This window comes from Brachionichthys hirsutus, chromosome 5, assembly GCF_040956055.1.
Source record: "Brachionichthys hirsutus isolate HB-005 chromosome 5, CSIRO-AGI_Bhir_v1, whole genome shotgun sequence".
NCBI classification, from domain to species: domain Eukaryota; kingdom Metazoa; phylum Chordata; class Actinopteri; order Lophiiformes; family Brachionichthyidae; genus Brachionichthys; species Brachionichthys hirsutus.
The window spans coordinates 2645400-2666353 of record NC_090901.1 but is presented as its reverse complement, the minus strand read 5'-3'; the positions used below and the strand labels follow the sequence as shown (position 1 = coordinate 2666353).

General features: G+C 43.4%; 1 protein-coding gene and 1 long non-coding RNA gene across 2 annotated transcripts; both read left to right on the top strand.

Moving 5' to 3' along the window:
• The first annotated feature begins 3264 nt into the window (after positions 1 to 3264).
• On the top strand, positions 3265 to 5727 carry LOC137894222 (uncharacterized). Its single transcript, XR_011105473.1, has 5 exons — positions 3265 to 3479; positions 3835 to 3944; positions 4093 to 4179; positions 4336 to 4492; positions 4605 to 5727. It is a non-coding gene; the product is annotated as an uncharacterized lncRNA (long non-coding RNA).
• Positions 5728 to 6914: 1187 nt separating this feature from the next.
• Positions 6915 to 20621, top strand: LOC137893712 (beta-1,4-N-acetylgalactosaminyltransferase 3-like). Its single transcript, XM_068739139.1, has 19 exons — positions 6915 to 7050; positions 11401 to 11459; positions 11564 to 11647; positions 12340 to 12435; positions 12950 to 13040; positions 13145 to 13245; positions 13345 to 13412; positions 13917 to 13995; positions 14157 to 14223; positions 14416 to 14550; positions 14679 to 14788; positions 15342 to 15439; positions 15680 to 16114; positions 16787 to 17004; positions 17429 to 17582; positions 17660 to 17732; positions 17817 to 17970; positions 18400 to 18526; positions 19165 to 20621. The coding sequence occupies exons 1-19, from the start codon at positions 6915 to 6917 to the stop codon at positions 19274 to 19276; spliced, it is 2397 nt and encodes a 798-aa protein (XP_068595240.1). The 3' UTR covers positions 19277 to 20621.
• The last annotated feature ends 333 nt before the right edge of the window (positions 20622 to 20954 follow it).

The window sequence follows — 20954 nt, the reverse complement described above, 5'->3', positions numbered from 1 at the left end:
TCTAAAATTGCTTGGGTAGTTTGTGTCTTAGGAAATCAGCTTCCTTGTTGCCTACAGTTCAATCGAGGAAATATACAACGTGCTCATCGCCAGCCATGCCAGACCTGCGCCATCGTTCTCTCCTGCTGATGCAGATATACGGTAGGTAGATGTGTCAGCCTTGATTCTCGGCTGTTAGTTGTGACCAGCCAGGGTGTCAGCAGTCATTGCTCAGGTTTCATAATGATGGTATAAACACAAATTTGGAAACTTGCCTGACGGACCGCCCTGCCTCCCGCATTTCATCAAATTAGTTTCTGTGGTGTGGCGTTCTTGCAAATTTCATTTTCACCACAGTCTCCGTGTCTCAGATAAATAAGGGAGTTGTCCTTTGGGATTCACCATTTTTATTGTGTTGTAGACTCACAAAAATTGGGTAAGACACTGAACCTCAAATTGCTCCCAGTGGCAGCGCCTTGCATGGCAGCAGTCACCCACCGGAGTATGAATGCGTGTGTGAATGGGTTAATGTGAGGCTTTGTAAAGCGCTTTGGGCACCACAAAGGTGTAGAAAGCGCTATATAAGTGCAGTCCCTTTAGCATTTAACGAAGAAAATGGTAAAAAAAAAAAAAAATAGGAAAGTGATGAGGGACAAACTGAGGCGATTGGGGGTCAAAGGAAGCACAATTATATATATAATGTCACTGATCAAACCATACAGGGCAATGCAGCCTCATGGTAGTACGGGTAGTGCGGTTAGCAGGAGCTAACGTAGCATTGCTAGTTTCTCCCTTGTGCCGGTCTCAAGCCCGGATAAATGCAGAGAGTTGCATCAGGAATGGTGTGGTGTTGGTTGGAAATAAGAAGGCAGTAGCAGTTCCAACCACTTAACTTTATCAGAACATCCTTAGTACATCTTTACTACATCTTTAGTACATCTTTAGTACATCTTTAGTGCATCTTTAGTACATCTTTAGTACAACTCGCACTGGAACATCAACTCTGCATTCTTCTCTCATTCTCTCTCTCGCTCCTCTCGCTTCTTCTGCAGTGCCTATTTCTCAACATCAGAGTACTGTTAAACCTGGTCTTGAGCCATGCGAGGTATGCGGTAAAATTCAGGAGGAATCTGGCCCACTACGACAATAATGTAACGGACGTCTGGAGGTTATTTAGGAACATGGTGAGGAGGACAATAACGACACTACATAAAAACATTGATCACGAAGACTTTCTGCAGGGGTTTATTGAGGGGAGCACTTTGGTTCAAATGCACGGTGATGCACTGAAATTTAATTTTGACTGAGTTACTGATGTTCGGTTTTATTTATTTGTTTTGATTTGGTGGGAGGCCAAGTGTCTGTCCGCCATTATGTTTCCTGAGTTTATGTGTTTATGATTTGGTGAGAGGCCTCGTGTCTACTCACCCTTATGTTTTGCTATGTTTATGGTTTTATGATTTCGGTGCCGGTTTGGAGCACGCATGAGTATGCATGTATGGACTGCTGCCACCTGTTTTTATCAATGTATATATTGTGAATTTGTAAATAATATGACATTTTTGATAATAAAAGATTTAAAAAAAATAAAAAAAATAAAAAAAAGACAGTATCTCCGCCTGTCACGCAGGAGGCCGGGGTTCGATTCCCTGACGGGGAGATGTTCTTTGTATCCAGGCATCCGGCGTAAATATTTTCCAAAGAAATTAAGCATGCAATCAACTTTTGATCTTGATCAAAAGTTGTACTTTAGTACAACTCTCGCTGGAACATCAACTCTGCATTCTTCTTCTCTCATTCTCTGTCGCTCCTCTCGCTTCTTCTGCAGTCCCTATTTCTCAGCATCAGAGCACATGCGCCCTCTTGTGGCGAAAGCATATCAATCAATCAAACAATCAAAATCTTTATTACAGACACAATGGTCCAATTAAAAAGCACACATAACATTTACAACATTTACAACGTTTACACAGTAAACACAGTAATCCTACAATAACATCAGGTACCAATGACACCAAATACCTGAGTTAAACTTCACAGCACTTAGGCTTGGCTGAGTCAGTGTTCTGATGATGTCATTCCCTGAGTCATGCAGCCGACATATAAACCTGTATGCAGGTGTCTCAGCTGAGCATTAAGTGCGTTAACCCCGACACCACAGAACATCTCACTGGCGCTGGACCACCTGGGCTTCCTGAGAAGTATCCGCATGCAGTCATTGTATGCCACCCTCAACGTCTGCATGCTGGCCTGTTTGTACTTGATCCACAAGGGGGCAGTATAGAGTGGCGTACAAAAGGCCCTGAAGAGGGTGACTTTGACCGCTTCAGAGCAAAAACTAAATTTCTTCTTCAGCATGTTGGCCTGCGCATACAGCATCCGCCGCTGTCTATACATGTCATCATCATCTCCCAGCTGGTCATTGATGATGTCATCATCATCTCCCAGCTGGTCATTGATGATGTGGCCCAGATATTTAGTTCTGCTGCAGACAGATAGCACTTGCCCTGACAGATAAAAGTTTGGGAAGTCCAAACCCTTATCCTCTCTGGTTTTGCAAACCATGACGGCACTCTTCTTGGCATTATACTTTACATCAAACCTGATACCATAGCCAGTGCATATGTCCAGGAGCTGCTGGAAGCCAGCACTGCTCGGTGACAATATGGCCAGGTCGTCAGCATACATGAAGTGATTGATCAAGGTGTCACCAAGCATACAACCAGTATTACAGCTGTTGAGCTGCACAGAGAGATCATGCATGTAGAAGTTAAAAAGTACCGGCGAAAGAAGCCCACCCTGGCGGACACGTTCCCCACAGTAAAAGGAGGAGAGACCACATTACCCCACCTAACCTGCATGGTCTGATTCGCATACCAATATGCCAGGATTCTAAGGAGACAGTTTGGCACACCTCTCTCCCTCAGCTTCAGGAACAGCTTCCGATGGTTCACACGGTCAAATGCCTTAGAGGCATCGATGAAGCCCACCAATACAGAGGAGTTTTTAGCCTTATACATGTCAATCACTTCTTTCAGACCATAAATACAAAGGAAATCTAAATATATATTTTTTATTCAAGGTGTTTTTATTTTCTTTTTGGTTTTTTAAACACAAATATATAAATTGTAACTCAATAAGAACAGATACGTAGGAGCCTGATCCGTACCCGGGTCAGCAGGTGGCGGTAAAGCTCTTCGTAAAGGTGGCAAGCCGCCGGTAAAACCCACGAAGAAGCCGAAGAAAGAGACGAAGAAGAAGAAGTTTAAGCTAATCGTTGATAAGATAAAACAGAGAGACGTCTAGCTTGGTCTGGTGTAAAGATACGCGTGTAATTGTACCTGCTGTACTATGAAGCAGTTTTAGATCAATATTACCGGCGCTTTCTGGGGAAATGGGATTTGGTGTTATGGGAGAGCCACGGAGGTCAGACGAGCGGTGGGCAGCACACAATGTCAACACCGCCGCTCTGACAGCGGCCTTTTGACGCTCTGGCCCCGGTGAGGATGATGCACTTTACCCTGGCATTAGTCAGAGAAAGGCTTTTTACTGGCGGTGTTTTGCATAAACGTGGCGCATCCGGAGATTCGCCGTATCACCGTATGCTACTTTCCTTGCTAGCCTTCCTCTGCTGACACATTGCGGCTAATGGAAAGATGCTTTTTGCGTTTGTAAAGGGGAGTGCGTAGGCTGTTTTAGAGTTAAAATGCAGCCGCAATCTAATTTATTGAAATCGAGGTAGGGCCTCTCGACACTGTCAACAACGAACCGTATGCTAAATGTTAAATGTTGTGACGACAACCTTAATTACAGCAGCTGACTCTGACTCAATCTGACTCTTATTGTTGTTCACAGATCGACGTGATATCAAAATCATGCCTGGGAAACTGAAGGCCAAAATAGTGGCAGGCCGCCACTTGCCTGTGATGGACAGAGCCAGTGACCTGACTGATGCTTTTGTAGAGGTGAGAAATCCTGATTTTATTATCATCATTATTATTAAAATGATCGTTTGGGGGTTTTTGGGGGGTTAGTGAACTCCATGTGGTTTTTCAATGCTTTTATTAGTAAAAATGGTATTTAAAAATGTGTCTTTTGCATTTTATCTCCCAGGTTAAGTTTGGAAGTACAACTTTCAAAACGGATGTCTGTCCCAAATCTCTCAACCCTCGGTGGAACTCGGAGTGGTTCAAATTTGAGGTGCGGTAACGCGACGTGGAGCCCGTTTGATCGTGGTAACATGGATCACATTTCTGTTCCCATCTCCTTGAACACTCGTATCCACGCTCGCCTTCGTCGTTCTGTCTCCTCGATTTCTAGCACGAGCTAACTTCAACATTTTTCAACTATTTTCAGTAACTGTGGAGGGTTCTTCTACGGGTCGTGTGTTTGACCAGAGAGAGTTGAAGTTTGAGATCGGGGATGGAGAGCATCTTGGTTTTCCGGCTGGAGTGGAGAAAGCTATCATGGCTATGGAGCAGGGAGAGGAGGCTCTCTTCATCATAAAGCCCAAGTATGATCATACGTGCAGCTAATTCATTGTCTGCTACGACTTCAGTATCGTGGCAGTCCTGCTTTATAGCCTGCATTTGAGAAGAATGATAATTTAATCATATTTGCTGTAGGTATGGCTTTGGGAGTACAGGAAATGCAAAAGAAGCAGAGAAGGTGAAGACGGGTGGGAAAGAGAACGGAAATCCTGATATGGAAATTCAGAACGGAGACAAGGAAGTTGAAAATGACGCAAAAGCGTAGCTGAAGATGTGATTATGTGTTATCTGTTCTTCAGCTGCGTGTGTGTGTGTGTGTGTGTGTGTGTGTGTGCGTGTGTGTGTCAGCGAGAGCACTGATCCCTTGCGTGTCCCCTGTATCTCTTAGTGTCTGGGCTTTTTGCAGTGGAGTGGGTGGGGCCATCCCAGTTGTGGGATGTGGTTGGAATAAATCTATTTTCTGCCACATCTTCACCCTGAACTCGCTCGACCCACATCTTTTATCTGTGCATGTGTTTTCAAAGCATTCTGGGTAGTAAAAAAAAAAAGTTCAGAATTTCTAACGCTCACCTGTCAAGGGCTAGACCATTCACCTTGTACTACCCTCTCCTTACGTTTTAAGCTATACATCCAGCCCTCCTCATGGGCCTACTGATCAGTTCCTGGAGATGTGATGTGTGTGTGTTGGGAATGTTAGCATGCTCGTTTCCCAGAGTACGCATGTAGCAGCACTGTGTTTAGGTAGAGAATTAAGATGTTAACCGTGACTCGCTTTCAGATTCAAAGCTTCTGTCTTCTGATCTAAATTTGAAGCTCCCTATTTGCCTGTGGGGTAAATGACTGTTCACTTTTTTTATTTGGACATGTGGAATTTGTACTTGTGGTTGTAATTTCTCTATCAGAATAATTATTACAGCCAATTACTGAACTGGAATAGTTGCATTTCAAACCAGCTAAAGAGGACGTGACTCAAGTAGTAGTTAAATGTTGGGTCTTAATTTACTGGTAAATGGTAGCTGTATAAACTTGTGAATATATGGCTCATCACAGCCAGGCTGTAAAAGATGGTACACCTGAGGAACATGTGAACTGTTTGTTTTATTCACCAGGTGGGGCAGAAACTGGACAGGAAGCTCTCTTCTGTGTTTCGGGTGTTCGTCTGTTGGGTTGTGTTGATCTCTTCCTCTGTTCTGTTGGACGGGTCGCTGCTTGGTCTGCCCTGACTGAAGGATATATAATAAATAAATACATAAAAATGTGACGGTCTTACTTTCTTACCTGTTTCGGGTGTTGTTCCATTAGTTTCCAGTTACAGCCGATAAATGACTTGCGTGCGCTGTGGAACGTGTCGGGTATCGACTGACGCAAAAGACTTTAAAGAAAATTGCAGATTATATTTAACATGAATTTTCTTCAAAGGAACAAGATGTCTAAATTAATTTATTCCACTTGAACCCCATCTTTAGATGTGAAGAGTATCATTTCCAAGTTGGGACCTGTTATTTATTTTGCTGCAGGACTTTGTGTATTCAAGGTTGGATGTCGATGATGATGGAGGATGCGTATTTGAGTTCCGGTTTTTGTGCCTGTTTTGCCTCCCAACCTGAAACCACAGGATTTAATAGGATCTCGGCCCTCCCTTTTATAACAGCTTCTTCTGGGAAGGCTTTCCACAAGGTTTGGGAGTGTGTTTATTATGGGAATCGTTGCGACTTCCTTCCCTGTGTTGGGTCCTGCGTATTTATCCGACGCATTTATTTGAGGCCCAAGTACGGCGATATACGAAGTCAGAAAAAGATATTGCATAGATGAATAATGTATGATGATGATGAATATATTTATTAGATAGAATGTTAGAGTACAAGTACAGTCACACAGTAGCATGTATTACAGTACAAATAAAGTCAAACATCCTGCCTAAGAGGAGCATTTTGAAAATTACACTTTTACAGAATGTTGCATTCGACGCGGACAACTTAATTTCTTGAAGGTCTTTTCTCAGATTCTTGTAGAATTTGTGTTCCATCACCTCCATCGACACAGAAGACATGCTTTTACTTTGAAAGCGGAGCCACTGTTCCTCTATATTCCTTTTCTGTTTGTGCTCGTGAAGTTGAGGGGATGGTTTATTAGTTTGGGAGTTCACTGCGGCTCCAGCTGTTTGCGTTTTCTCGTGCGTAATTCGTGCGCGACTATTTGGAGGACCCCAGCCAGCAGCCCGTTCGTCGGAAGAACAAGAAACCTTTTCCCCAAAACATTCCATGTTCGGGCGCCTTCCTTGTAAAACAGTGCTTCTCACTGGTCATACTGGGATTTTTCGCGGGATGCGAGCCCCGAGAAGCTGCGGTCACTGGGAACATCCTCCGTGCCAGTGGCGCGTCTGAGGCGCGCAGGCTCGTTTTGGCGTCCCATGAATAACTTCAGAGGTTTCGCTCCAGACTTGAGATGATGTCGTTGCTTTTCCTCTCGAAGAAGCTGCGGCGCAACACCAGATATCTGCTTCTCCTTGTGATCTTACTGGTCGGACTGGCCGTCTACCACGAGATGGTCGCTGTTAACAGAATATGGACCGGCGCCAACAGTAAGTTCCAACGAAAGGTTATTGTTTTAATGTACATGTCTACTATTAGACATGTATTACTACTATAATAACTGATATGAAGGGCTCATTACGCAAAGCGAGCATGTGTGAAAGCAAGGAATGAACTAGAGGGACTTTTTTTCCCCCATTGCTTCGCTTCAAGTGGGAAAGTAACAGCATCTAATTGTAATTAAATAAGAACTGACTTTGCATTCGTCGTTTATTGAGTCCACTGACGCAGCGCTGCCAGAGTTGTGTGTGCGTAAAACGCACTCTCACACACACACACACACACACACATTTTCTAGAATGGCCCCGCATTCCCCTTCACGTCCGGCATGTTTTTGTTCTCCCAAAGTCAAATTTATGACTCTGGAAACTGTATTTTTTAACTGTCTTTGCCACACATTTAAATTTGGAGAGTGGAGTTGTTGTTGTTGTTGTTTTTTCCACCCACACGCATAGAAACCGACTACTTATATATTTGTACCCTCATACAGTACTCGAGAAGTTAGAAGAAAAAGCTTTGAAAAACGTCCTGAAGATGCTCCCTAATCTGGATCTGAACCAACATTTAATGCGGTCTATTTTGTCCTCCTTCCATGTTCTATAATCTGTTGTGTTTAGTCCTGCCTGCAAACAGGCAACAATTGAACTTCCCTTTAGGCCGATGTTAAAACGCTTCTCAGGTGCAGAACACAGTGCGCTGTGGTTACTGAAGCTGAATCAACACATCTCTGTCACAATATCAACTATATGAATGTGCTCAACCCAGATAATAAGACATGATAAGACAATTCAAGTTCCCACCAAATATTGTTTTGTGGACTTACCGTATTGGCCCGAATATAACACGATGTTTTTTGCATTGAAATTAGGCTGAAAAAGTCGGGTCGTGTTATATTCGGGGTCTAGACGTTATACCCATTCTGAACGCTAGATGGCGCCAGATATCGTTACAACGAATGGTGAACTGAACTACCCAGGCTAAAGCAAACGCCGATCATTATTTTATTGCAATGTTTTTCCTTATTCATATGTTGTGAGATGTGTCTGTGTGGATGTGTGTGTGTGTGTGTGTGTGTGTTTGCGCATGTCCAGCTGGGGTGTGTCCCGCCAGAGCGAGCGAGTGTGTGAGAGAGAAAGAGAGAGAGCGCAACTAGGAGACAGAGATATGCGAGCAATAGGAGGAAACGGAGTTTTGTTTAACAGCGCAAGTAAAATAAAGCAGCTTCAGTGATTCAGCACGTCTGGCCGGCGTCCATCTTGTATTGCTGCGCTTCAGCCTTCATCCCCAGCGTGGTCTGGAAGTTAACCCCGGAGGCGCTGGAGAACAACGATCTCCCCAGTTAGACTTCACTTTGATGGTTCATGCAGTTATTGCAATTTTGTTGTTTTATCACAGTAGATTGGTTTATTTACATTTTAAAAACCAGAAGCCATTCATTTACAAATGTGATTGCACTTTAGTTTACATATTTAAATGTTCAGATATTAAGATGTGAGACAGTTTTTGCATGATTTGAATGTGGCAAAATAACATGCTTTTTCTCTCGAATTTATTGTTATTGTAACCGGATGATTGGGGTTAATTGGGCAGGCAGGTGGGAGGGAGCACCTGTGGCCCGTTTACCACTGATTGGGGGGGCGGCGTATATAGGTGCTTTCCCTCCCTCGTGGCGTCCTTATTTTGTGTTTTCCCCGTCTTGGAGGCAGGTTGGCCGTAGACTGTCACTGCCGTGTCTCTCCTTTTCTTTTGTTAGGTTTGCTTTTAGAGTGTTAATAAATGTTTTGAATCCCTAATGCCGTGCTGGTCATCACTGTGAGCGGACCTGTGGGTGGGGAAACCCGCTAAAGCGAGCTGGGGGACCAAAAGGAAAAACTATATCTTTAGGGGCAGGTCCTAAAGTGGCGTTGTTGGCGACCATCGATTAGCCCCGTATTCACCACGTCACATTTTGGCGTTGTCGGCAGGATCACGATCCAGCACGGCATCGGTAGGGTTTTTGTTTGTTTTTTATTTTTTTGAGAGAAGGCGGTGGCTTTGGCTGCAGGCGGCCCTTCCATGGACCCTGGGGGACGACCGCCAGGACGCTCCAGTGGTGGGGCAGGAACGGCGGGACCATGGGGGCCGGGTGACGCAGCTGCTGGCAGCTGCGGGTCGTCGGCGAATGGGGGGGGATGCAGCCCAGGCGAGGCCGGAGCGTGGACATCGGCATGGCAGCGTGGCTGGATCGGCGTCTGGAGCGACGTTTGGATCGGCGTCTGGATGGGCGTGGCCGGGATCAGCGTGGCCGGATTGGCGTGGCTGGAATCGGCGTGGCCGGAATCGACGTGGCTGGATCGACGTGGCTGGATTGGCGTGGCGGGATCGGCGCGGCTGTGGCTGATGCCCCGCGGAGGACGGGGAACGACCGGGCGAGGCTCAGCGGAAGAGCCACCAGACACTTGGAGGAATCACCAGCGGGAAGAACAGACTGAGGGTCATTCCGGCTGTTCTTCTGGGGCCGCATTTTGTGGCGTACGCTGGTGCATTTGGGGCTCAGGCGCTGACCTTTGGGTGATGCCGGTTTTTGACTGTTTTAGAAAACTGTTTTGTTTTTGTATTATGATTTATCGGTGGGGCACCGATAACTCGGAGGGGGGGAGGAATGTAACCGGATGATTGGGGTTAATTGGGCAGGCAGGTGGGAGGGAGCACCTGTGGCCCGTTTACCACTGATTGGGGGGGCGGCGTATATAGGTGCTTTCCCTCCCTCGTTCCGGCGTCCTCATTTTGTGTTTTCCCCGTCTTGGAGGCAGGTTGGCCGTAGACTGTCACTGCCGTGTCTCTCCTTTTCTTTTGTTAGGTTTGCTTTTAGAGTGTTAATAAATGTTTTGAATCCCTAATGCCGTGCTGGTCATCACTGTGAGCGGACCTGTGGGTGGGGAAACCCGCTAAAGCGAGCTGGGGGACCAAAAGGAAAAACTATATCTTTAGGGGCAGGTCCTAAAGTGGCGTTGTTGGCGACCATCGATTAGCCCCGTATTCACCACGTCACATTATAATCATTTGTTTCAGATGTACTGTAATTATTTTCTGTATAAAAATTGAAATTGGTGTTCAAAAAGTATTTTCTCAAACTTGAGTCTTGAAAAAGAGGGGGTCGTATTATATCCGGGGTCGTGTTATATTCGGGCCAATACGGTAAGTACTATTTAGAGTTGTTTTATTTTACATTTTTAATGTTGTATTTTTTTACTTTTACGCTTCACGATTCCGGATGCATTTGTACAGGAAACATGAGCTTGCAACAGGTGAGACAACTTTAAGAGGTGAAGCAGTGTGTTTTTGTTTTAGAGGGGGGGGGCTCTCGGGTTGTAGGAAGTCAAGTCTCACACTTGGTAATAAAGCTTCCTGCCTGTTGTGGTGCAATCACAGCAAAGTATGACAAAGGTGTGCCACCACATTGGTGGTAGATTAAAATAAACTATGTCTCTACCCACATATGAGAAATAAAAAAAGAAGATGACAACAGCACTTTGAATAAATATGAAAAGGTTATATGCCTTGTGCATCTAATTTTTTTAATGTTCAAGCATGTCTCTTAAAGTGGCAGCAAGAATGTCTCAGGTTCGATTCCCAGTGTAATGTTGGAGTCCTATGTCCTTGATGGAAGAACCACATATCACATACCAATGAGAGACATGGCTGTCTTTCATGCAGGAGTTCAACATATTCCTCTCCTTCTTTTCTTAACTGCACCTCCGGAGACCCAATGATAATGACAGGCTGGGTGTTCACTGTAATTCCAATTCACTGAATGTAATTGCAAGCTCGTAGAAAAAATGCTCCGCCCTGTAAGGATAAGGATGCGGAAGCATCATGAAAGAATAATATTGGTTACACAGGTTTTTGCTGGGACACTGGCCTTCATTGCTTCAGTAATATACAACATGACCTCACAAAAATCATACGACAGCTTGCTGATGGGGCCCTGAAACTCTTATGGCATCGATATAAATCATCATCCACCAAGTGACTCGGGTTAAGTAATTATCCAGTTTTTCTGTGATTATGGCAGAACATTTGACCATGTTCAGCCTTTTTGTTTTGTGCTTTCTTAAGAGGTGAGTGACTGATGTGTACTTTCCACTCTCCACACACCTTCACAACCCAGTTAAATTATTTTCCCATGCTACCAACAAGAAGACAGTCAATCCACATATATTTTAAGAAAGTACATTTTTTCTTATGAAAACAAAATAATCCTGCAGTAAATCCTGCAGTACAGCATTCAAGTAACTCGATGGTAGCATGTTTTTGCATATTTGTTTGTCAGAACTGCACTGATCTGTCATTTTCATCAGTTTTCTCAGGTATGAATCTTGAAGTCCCCAGTTGGAAGAAAGCAATGTTTGAGAACGGGGTAAGTAAGAGTTGCGCGTGGGGTGGGGGGGGGTAATAGAAAATGTGTCGATGCGAGGTGGGCAGGAAACGGTATAGAAGTGAGTGATTTGGTTTGCTTCTCAGGTCAGAGAGGACCATCAGCTAGACTCACTGGAGGATTCAGCTTCTTTGAGTTCCAACTTCACTCCACAAACCTGGAAACCAGAGGTGTGTCCATTAAGCGCATGCTTAAGAACACTTTTCCTCCTGTGACAACCTGCCTAAACCTGTCCAGCTCCCTCCCACCTCAGTATATTTCCTGCAGTAGAGAGTACTCTGGCAGCTTCCTCTTCACTGTTTGAGTCATAATATTTCCACTCCATTAAGCAGCACGTTGCATTGGACAGTTGTGTGCATGAATAATATCATGTTTTGGGAGAGCGTCTTCTGCTTTTCATTATACAGACCAGTATGATGGTGATGTATGTTGTTTACAGTCTAAACTGAGTTGTGAATTAATGTCGTTCTCATTCTGCATTATTTTAAATCTAATAAAGCATATTTACTTACTTAGTGCCATCCATTGATCCATCTTCCACCGCCTATCCAGCGCCGGATCATGGAGCCACAAGCCTCAGCAGGGATTTCCAGACTTGCCTCGCTTAGTGCCACCCCACCATTTTCTTACCGAGATTCTGAGACAGACCCTACTTTTGCCTCCATCCTAACTCTTTGAAAACGAATAGAATGACTTTTAATGTGTTAAATACATTTAACTTACATTTAATTAATTGATAATAATAACACATTTTTTACAACCTGCCCCAGTACTGAGGCTAAACGGTTTCTGCTGCCGACTGACTGCAGCACAAAGAGTAGCACATTCCCAACGTCACTCTCACGCTCTTCTTTTCTTGCAGTTTGGGGGGAAGGCCAATCTGCACATCTTTGAGGACTGGTGTGGCAGTTCTGTGGGTGACCTCTTCAGGAACATTCACTACCCACTGTATCCTCATGTGAGTCAAAAGCCGTTATGCATGGAATGTGCAGGAACGAGTGCATGCATGAGTCAGCCTTCTGTCAGCTCTTCATTCATTTACATTTCTTCATAATCATATCTTACTAGTATGGCGCAGCGCCTGGGGACCTGGGAGTGGGCTCTTCTATCTCTATCGCGTGGACAACGTGCCTTTGGATTGGCACACCGGGGTGGCGGTCCCGGAGGGTGTGTTCCAACTATGGAGGATCACGCTCCTCAGCTTCCTGAAGGTCTATTCAGGGCTACTGGAGAGGAGGGTCTGCCGGATAGTCAAACGGATTTAGGAGGAGCAATGTGGATTTCGTCCTGTGAATGTGCTTAACAACGAGCTTATGCGGTTCGGTGTGGATAGAGTTTATGTTTCAAAACGGAGAGGAAAGATATTCGGTTTTAAAAAGAAACCGGCTCCGTGTGTACATGGCCTCAGGGTGTATTCTCTCTTTAAGCAAACATGTCTGAATACTCGTTTTCTCCTTCCTTTGCTCATTCAGTCCAGGACCACAGTACAAAAGCTGGCTGTTTCTCCTCAATGGACCAACTACGGGCTCAGGATTTTTGGTTATCTCCATCCATACTCTGATGGTAACAGATGTTTGTCTAGTTGCTGAGTATAAAACCATTTCTATACAACTCCCAAAGATCTTTCCTTCAATTTCTTTCTTTCTGTTTTTTTCTCTATCCATCAGGAGAATTTGTGTTTGCTTTGAGCTCTGATGACAACTCTGAATTTTGGCTCAGTACAGATGAATCTCCCTTCAATGTGCAATTACTGACATGGGTTGGAAAGGTACCCGAGTCTGTCATCTTCTCTGAGAGTAGCTGACCATTTCATTTTATTGCTTGTGCTCGTATAATATTACATTTCTTATGTGAACATTCTTCCTAGAGCGGGGTGGAGTTTACTGCGCCAGGCGAGTTTGATAAGTTCGCCAGTCAGACGTCCAGACCGGTTGTGTGAGTTGATCATACTGTATTTTGTTGTTAGATTTACATTTCAAAACCAATATGACTAGATTCAGTCAAAAACTGCAGTTGCCCGAGTTTCTCCATTCTCATTCTGGGTTGGCATTTCCATTTGTTATGGAAAGTTCATGTAGCTGAGCCCCCTTTAAAACATATTCATACTTTTTTAATATGTGAGAAATAAGCATACACAGAATAAATACTTTTTAACAGGACTGTACATAAGAGAATATGACCAATCCACTTACCGGTAATAAGCCTCTGGATACAATTCATCTCATTATTGGTTTGTTATTGGCTGTTTTTTGCCTAAGATTCTTAAAAGACCAATGATAAATACATCAACCAAAGTGGACAAAAGGAACCCCAAACAATTCATACTAGTCATTTCTGTTTAGGGGTAATGTGTATTGCTAGTATTAGTAGTATTTTCTTGGCCTAAGGTTTTGGGATGAGATCCAGAGAAATATTTATAACCCTTTTAATGTGTGACAGGCTGTCTGCTCAGACAAAGTACTATTTTGAAGTCATTCACAAGCAAGATGATAGAGGGACTGACCATGTGGAGGTGGCAGTAAGTCATTGCACTTTACAAAGTAGAAAAATTCCTTTGCTGTCTTTGTCCCATTTCATTGCTTCCAACTCTGAAGTGTGTGTGTGTTTACTTTCACTTACAATATTTGTAATAGATTTGAGGAGGCTTGACAGTCTAAAGTTGCATTTGTTTTCACACAGTGGCTGCTCCTGGATCAAGATCAAAAGTTCACAGTTATTGAATCCAAATATATCTCCCTTTATGTTAGTAAGTGCAAAAACCACACGTCATTATCGCTGCCCCAGTGAGTCAGGGGAAATCTCCATCCCACCCCTTTTGCTGTTTCTGTGTTCATATACAACAAGAATGTTCAAACATTGCGATCTGTGTCTGTGGTTTTGTTGCCGTGCACGTGCACGTGCACTTCTCTTATTGTTGTGCCCTGTGTTCATCACACAGATGAGGCTGGCTTGCTACTGGGTGATGTCACCCACATTCCGCAGACGGCTGCAACCAACCAGCGACCCTTAAAGGATGAGCGCAGCAGCAAAGCGGACATGTTGAGGAAAGATCCGCGAGACACTCTGTACAGAAGTGAGGGACTTCCCGCTGCACAGATAAACCTCTCCTTTCCCGCTATTCCAGCAGCTTCCTGCAGCCTATTTCCGAATGAAGTTGAAGGCACAAAGTAATCCTATGTTAAACTTTGTGTGTCTTTTCAGTGCCTTTGTTAAACAACAGTTTCCTTCATGGTGTTCTGCCTAAATGCTCATACAAACCTAGCTACATTATCAAAGGCCGGACGGTGCCGCGCTACCATGGACTGAATTATGTACGTATTTATGTAGTTAAATTGCTTCACTTTGCTTCTCACCAGTCGAGTTTGACAGTCGAGTTTGATCTGTTGATCAACAAAAGAATGTCTGTGTGTGACAGCAGTCCCAGAAGAATGCATGATGATAAATTCAGATTCTGCGTAGTTTAAAGAACTGTTGCCAGACAAACGCTGTGGTTGCAGACAGAATTCCATCTCAAAAGTATAAAACATGAAAATGACGCTGGTAGATTTGTCCCACCTCATTGTAAAACCCGTTTTCACTGTTTGTTCTGGAGACTTCAGGGTTCCCAGCACACATATGTACGCTCAACATTCACCGGCACTAACTTCATGAAGTTGTTGAAATTCTAGTCCTAGGAAGCATCATGTGTAGCTTCAAAAAAAAAACCTCCATAAATTATTGAATACAAACTTTATTTAGCATAAATTCTGTTTGAAGTAAGAAAGGCACAAAAATACGCATGCAGTATTTTGTGTTTTTTATCTCAACCCTCAAGTCACCTGTTTGGTTGGGCAACCTTGTAAACACGAGATCTTATCTCCACAGATCCACTTGTCTTACGTCTACCCCAACGACTACACCCGACTCACACACATGGAGACCCAGGAGAGCTGCTTCTACCTCATCAACCCTAATCACAATACGTGAGACGTCACACTCAATGTTCATTGAAAAACCTGACACAATGTTCTACAGTATAGCAGCACACGGTTTTGTATATTCACTCCCAGCTCCCGCCGCATCGTGCCGAAGAACAGTTTCTTTCCTCCAAAAGGCAAACCTTGGCACGATCTTCCCCGATGAACTTCCTCCAAGGCTTTACAGGAACAGGAAATAGCTTCTACTTCTTTACTTAATTTTGTTTTCTGTCCTCTCATCGTCAGGAATGGCTTCTCTCAATACATGACGCTCAATCATCCTGATGAGGAAAATGGCCGAGACAACAGTGTCTACAGAGTGAAGAGGAATGCAGAAGAAAATGTGGATGGAGAACAGTCAGATATGAAAGGAGAGGAGAACCAAGCAATTGAGGAACCTGAAAGAAAGTCGGGCGTCACAATGGGTGAGGGAACACCTGTTTTGGAACTGGAACAAAGCGTTGACTACAAGGTTGAAGAGGACCACAGCCTACCGGAAGTATTTGACACTGAGGTGAACTGGAGCCAGACATTCCAGGTCAGCCAGCTGGACTTCCACGCACAACGAGAAGACAAAATAGAGCTGGGCTGCAGCATTTCAGGGAACTTGTTGTGCAACTCCAATGATATTCAGTCTGTCATCACGGTATTCATGGATCAACTCAACCAGAAGCACAAGGGGTAACTAAATATTTCCTCAGCTTAAGATAAGATAAATAAACATCTCATCTTATGGGTTTTCTCACGCATCTACAAATTGAATTTCCGGTACGGTGGCGTAGGGGTAGCGCTGTTGCCATCTGTGCGGAGTTTGTATGATATCCCTGTGTCCACATGGGTTTTCTCCAGTTTCCTCCCGCCTGCACAAAAATGCAATTTAGGTGAATTGATGACTCCAAATTGTCCGTAGTGTTTGAGTGTGTCAGCGTGAATGGTTGTCTGTCTCTGTGTGGCGACACGTCCGAGGTGTACCCGGCTCTCGCCCATAGCAAGCTGCATGTTACACGTTGATCAAAAGATAAAGATTCACAATGAATCCTTAAATCCTTAAAATGGCAGATCAAACAATAACTAAAATAACATTCAAATATCCACCATAAAAAAAAAAGGATTAAAGATTACCTAGAAGCCTTCAACGTGTATTAAGCCCTAGATGTTACTAGACCAGTAACCTAACTGAAAAAGTAATCAGTCAGCATTGAAAACCTATTTATGAAAAACAAAATCCTGTTATTAAAGGTTTTGCAGTATATTTATATTTTCTTAAATATACACCAAATACATAATTATATACCGTACGTACATCTTTTGCTGCATATTTAAATCTGTTTTTCTCTCTCTCTGCTCTTTCAGACAGTTGACACTGATGCGTGTGATTAACGTCGTGAAACGCGTGGACGGGACTCACGGCAGCCGCCTCCTCTTGGAACTGGAGGTGAAAGATGGAGACGACCAGCTGTTTCGCCTGTCGCACTACGTCTACCATCTCACTGACCGCAGCGGGCCTCAGCTGTGTAATCCCGTGGACTTCCACTGGAATCCCGGGGTCACCGTCCACGTCCTCGTACCTGGTATGCCCACATTGATTTGTGCTTCTAATGCCATTCCATTCAGTGCATATTTCTGTGTATCTTAATGTCTCTTAATTTCTTTTCTGCTAATCACAAAAATGTTTGTCATCAGCGTTGTCAGGTGTCAGACACATTATTCATTTTAGAATTTTTAAATCAAGATATAAATTATCCATGTAACATTTATTTCTTGGACTCAGAATTTGATATACCTTAACTAGACATTGTCAGTATCCACTAATTTAAAGAAACGAAGGCCTCTACTGTGTGTTTTATACCAATGTCAGACTTGGAGAGAGCTCAGCGTTTTATCAAAGTTCAGTTTGGGAGTGATCCTGAGTTGCTCGTCCGAAACGGGAACAAGAACAGTCTTGCTGGGATGAGATTTTAAAACTAAAGATGTTGCTTATTCTGCATCGCTCAGTGAAAAACCAGGCTCGGTGGGTCCAGCAGCTCATTGATGACATGGAGAGAGTGTTTAAAGACACTCAAGATGTCAACTTGAATCTCATCATCGCCGACTTCAGCAGCACTGACATGGATGTGAAGAAGGCTCTGAAGGAATCCACACTCCCAAGGTAGAGGCCTTTACATACTGAGATGGTCAGGTACGTAGGATTGTGTGCGCTCTAACCACAGCTGTGGAACTGCTCAGGTACCAGTACATAAAGCTCGGAGGAAACTTTCAACGCTCTGCCGGCCTGCAAGCAGGCGTCAACAGTATAAAAGTGAGTTTTACGTCATCACTCAGCAATGGGGCATTAAGATGAAGAGACCAACATAGAGATGTAATAATGCCAATTGTCCCTCAGGATGGCCACAGCATTGTGTTTCTTTGTGACCTCCACATCCATTTCCCTTCCTCCATCATTGATACCATCCGGAAGCACTGTGTGGAGGGATACATGGCCTTTGCTCCAATAGTCATGAGGCTGAACTGTGGGGCTACACCATTGGATGCCAGAGGTTGATGCAGATGCTAATACTAAATGTTTTTATTTTCACGGCAGCCCATTCCTTCACAGAAGTAGTTCCTTAAAGCTAAATAGAATAGTAATATTTGTGTTACTGTAGTAAAGCTTTTGAAAAATTCTTAGTTTTGGCTGTTATGATTTGGAATAACATTTGGAATTGCATCCTTAAAAAACATTTGATTTTTAACATAATCTAATGTTTCTCCTGACACCTTCACTCATTCAAGCCAAAAACCTTTTTTTATTTAAATCCCACCATCGTAACCAGCTCTGCTGGTTTAGCCTGTTTCAGTGAATGATGTCATATCGTGTTGCAACATGAGCTACTGTAGCCACTGCAATGTGCTGTTTGCATTTGCAGGAGCATTTTGTCTGAACGTGACATCACCTTTAAGTGTAAATGTTATTTTATTCTTTGCAGGTTGGTGGGAGGTGAATGGCTTTGGCCTGCTTGGGATCTATAAATCAGATCTGGAAGCAGTGGGAGGAATGAACACTCGGGAATACAAGGCGGGCTGGGGAGGAGAAGACTGGGAGCTCCTTGAAAGGTTAATTTTCTTTTGAAGACTCATTGAAAATAAAGTTTATGGTAGAGGGCGAGTCAAAATCCCCACCAGCAGATGTTGTGAGATTGTGCTTGAATTATTCTAAATCAATGGATCCCAAATGGAGCACTTTAGAGCCCAGTGAATAATGTTGCACAATTTACCTGAAAGCACATTTAGTGAATGTTTTGTCACGTAAAAGAAAATAAAAAAAAGGTAACTTTTTTTGCCACCTTCATTTTTATGCTGCACTTTCAAACATATAATTGAAGCCATGCATTCATTTTAGATGAGTTGTGTAACAACTGACAACAGATTCCTGGAGAACCAGTTTGACTGGGAATATATGTCATGCCTTTTTGTCCCTCAGTGTGTTGTTTTCCTTTATTTTTTCTTTCAAGAAGCTCCAAAACACACAACAGTCTGCTCAGCATCAACAAGAGAATGTGAAAAGAATCTGTGTTCCTAATGTTTCTGCTTTCCCCATGTTTGAGCTGACAAAACAAAGGAAATATTCATAATAATGAATGGAGAATAGGCCTAAAATGTTAACATTATTGTTGTTATTGTGGCTCTAACAGTTTAGGAAACACCGCCTTTCAGATGAACAAAATGAAAAGTCATAATAATCTCTGCTCCAGGATCCTCCAGGCAGGACTGGAAGTCGACAGGATCTACTTGAGGAACTTCTTTCACTACTATCACTCCAAACGTGGCATGTGGAACCACGGGCTGTCGCAGAGAGCCAGCTGATCTTGCCAGCTGCTGCCAAACGATGACCGTGGTCACTACGGTAACAGTAACAGTGCACTTTAAGATCAGGGGCGTGGTTCTTGCTCCCTAATGGTGGCACCTTCTAATCGACGGAGAAGCTGGAATGGAAAACTGACATCGGCTCACACACTGTCCTTCGGTCGCTTGCTAATGAGATGCTGCTTATGTGCTCAGGGCTTGTTTCACTTGATGTGCTGTTGACTACTACTATGGTACTTCTGCTGTGCCACATGTATCATGTTAATTAAGATAGACTTTATATTGATTACGATTTGTGGGGTGTTTTCTTTTCTTCTTTTGAGCGACACGATAATTCTATAAATAAAATAGTGCCATTAATCAGAAACAGGTTTATCTCAGGGCAGTTTCTCGTTTCTACTATTGATGGTACCTTCTGGTGTGTTATTCAGTTACCGCAGAGAAATAAAATTGTTCTACAAGTCAGGAAAAACCTTAAACTGGAATAGCAATGAAAGTCAACGTGATTTGGTTTAGCATGGGAAAGAAATATATGAAAAAAAATCTACAGACAATGTCTGTAAATATTACATTGAGGGTTGTTTTTTAAAAGTATATTTTGTTTTTTCTGTGAAGCTTCCCATTCTAATGGATGGGAAGTATTACTTTCCTTATAAATACAGAGAGGAAATGCTGTGGGTCTAAAGTTATCTTGTATATTTGCCATTTTGGTTTATTGTTCTGAGATGACTGTCTGATTTTTTACATGTCTACCGGTACGTGTCTTTCAAAATCATATATGAAAAAGTATATATACATCATTCTTTTGATGGCATGGTGGTGTGGTGGGTAGCACTGTCGGCGTTTGTGTGTTCTGTGTCTGTGTGGGTTTTCTCTGGTATCTTACCATCACCAAAAACATACAACTTAGGTGAATTAATCCCTTTAAAATGACCATATGTATGAGTGGGTGCGTTTGTCTGCGTTGTCTGTCTCTGTGTGGCCCCACATTGCCCTGGCAATGCATTCTGGGTGTACCCCACCTCTTGCCCGTAGTCAGCTGCAGGCTCCAGCAACACCCGTGACCCACAAGGCGGATAAAGAGGCTGCAGACAAGATGCCTGAGGTCGCCTTGTCCAAAGAAATTGCTCCCAGTGGCAGCGCCTTGCATGGCAAATAAATTCTGACCCAATGACTCTGATTATGTTTTTCTTTTCTTTCACTAAAGCATTGGCAGCTTTGTTAAAGGTTTGGTTTGGATGTTTTATGTTTATTTCCTGTGTTTTAGATAACTCATCTTTCTCTGTGCTGGAGTTAACCTCTGGTTTATTTATTCTTTCTTTCTCAGGTCCAGTTTGTCCCTATTTGACACTGCTTTGTAAAATTTGATGAATAAATTTCTATTCTCTTCAACTTTTTGTGTTGTGCATTCTGTGTACTTTGGACGTTTTGACATGCTGGTTAAAAGGCTCGATGGCCTATTCTGCCCAGATTCGGATAAGAGGCTAGCACAAGGCGATTATTGATCGTCTTGTCCTGAAGAAGATGAATAAATGAATGAAAGTTTATATCTAAAATTGCTTGGGTAGTTTGTGTCTTAGGAAATCAGCTTCCTTGTTGCCTACAGTTCAATAGAGGAAATATACAACGTGCTCATCGCCAGCCATGCCAGACCTGCGCCATCGTTCTCTCCTGCTGA

Coding starts and splice junctions, on each gene's coding strand:
- LOC137893712 (XM_068739139.1), top strand. CDS start 6,915: ATGATGTCGTTGCTTTTCCTCTCGAAGAAGCTGCGGCGCAACACCAGA. Junction 14,789..15,341: donor GCTACCATGGACTGAATTAT/GTACGTATTTAT, acceptor TTATCTCCACAG/ATCCACTTGTCTTACGTCTA. Junction 17,583..17,659: donor AAGGAATCCACACTCCCAAG/GTAGAGGCCTTT, acceptor GGAACTGCTCAG/GTACCAGTACATAAAGCTCG.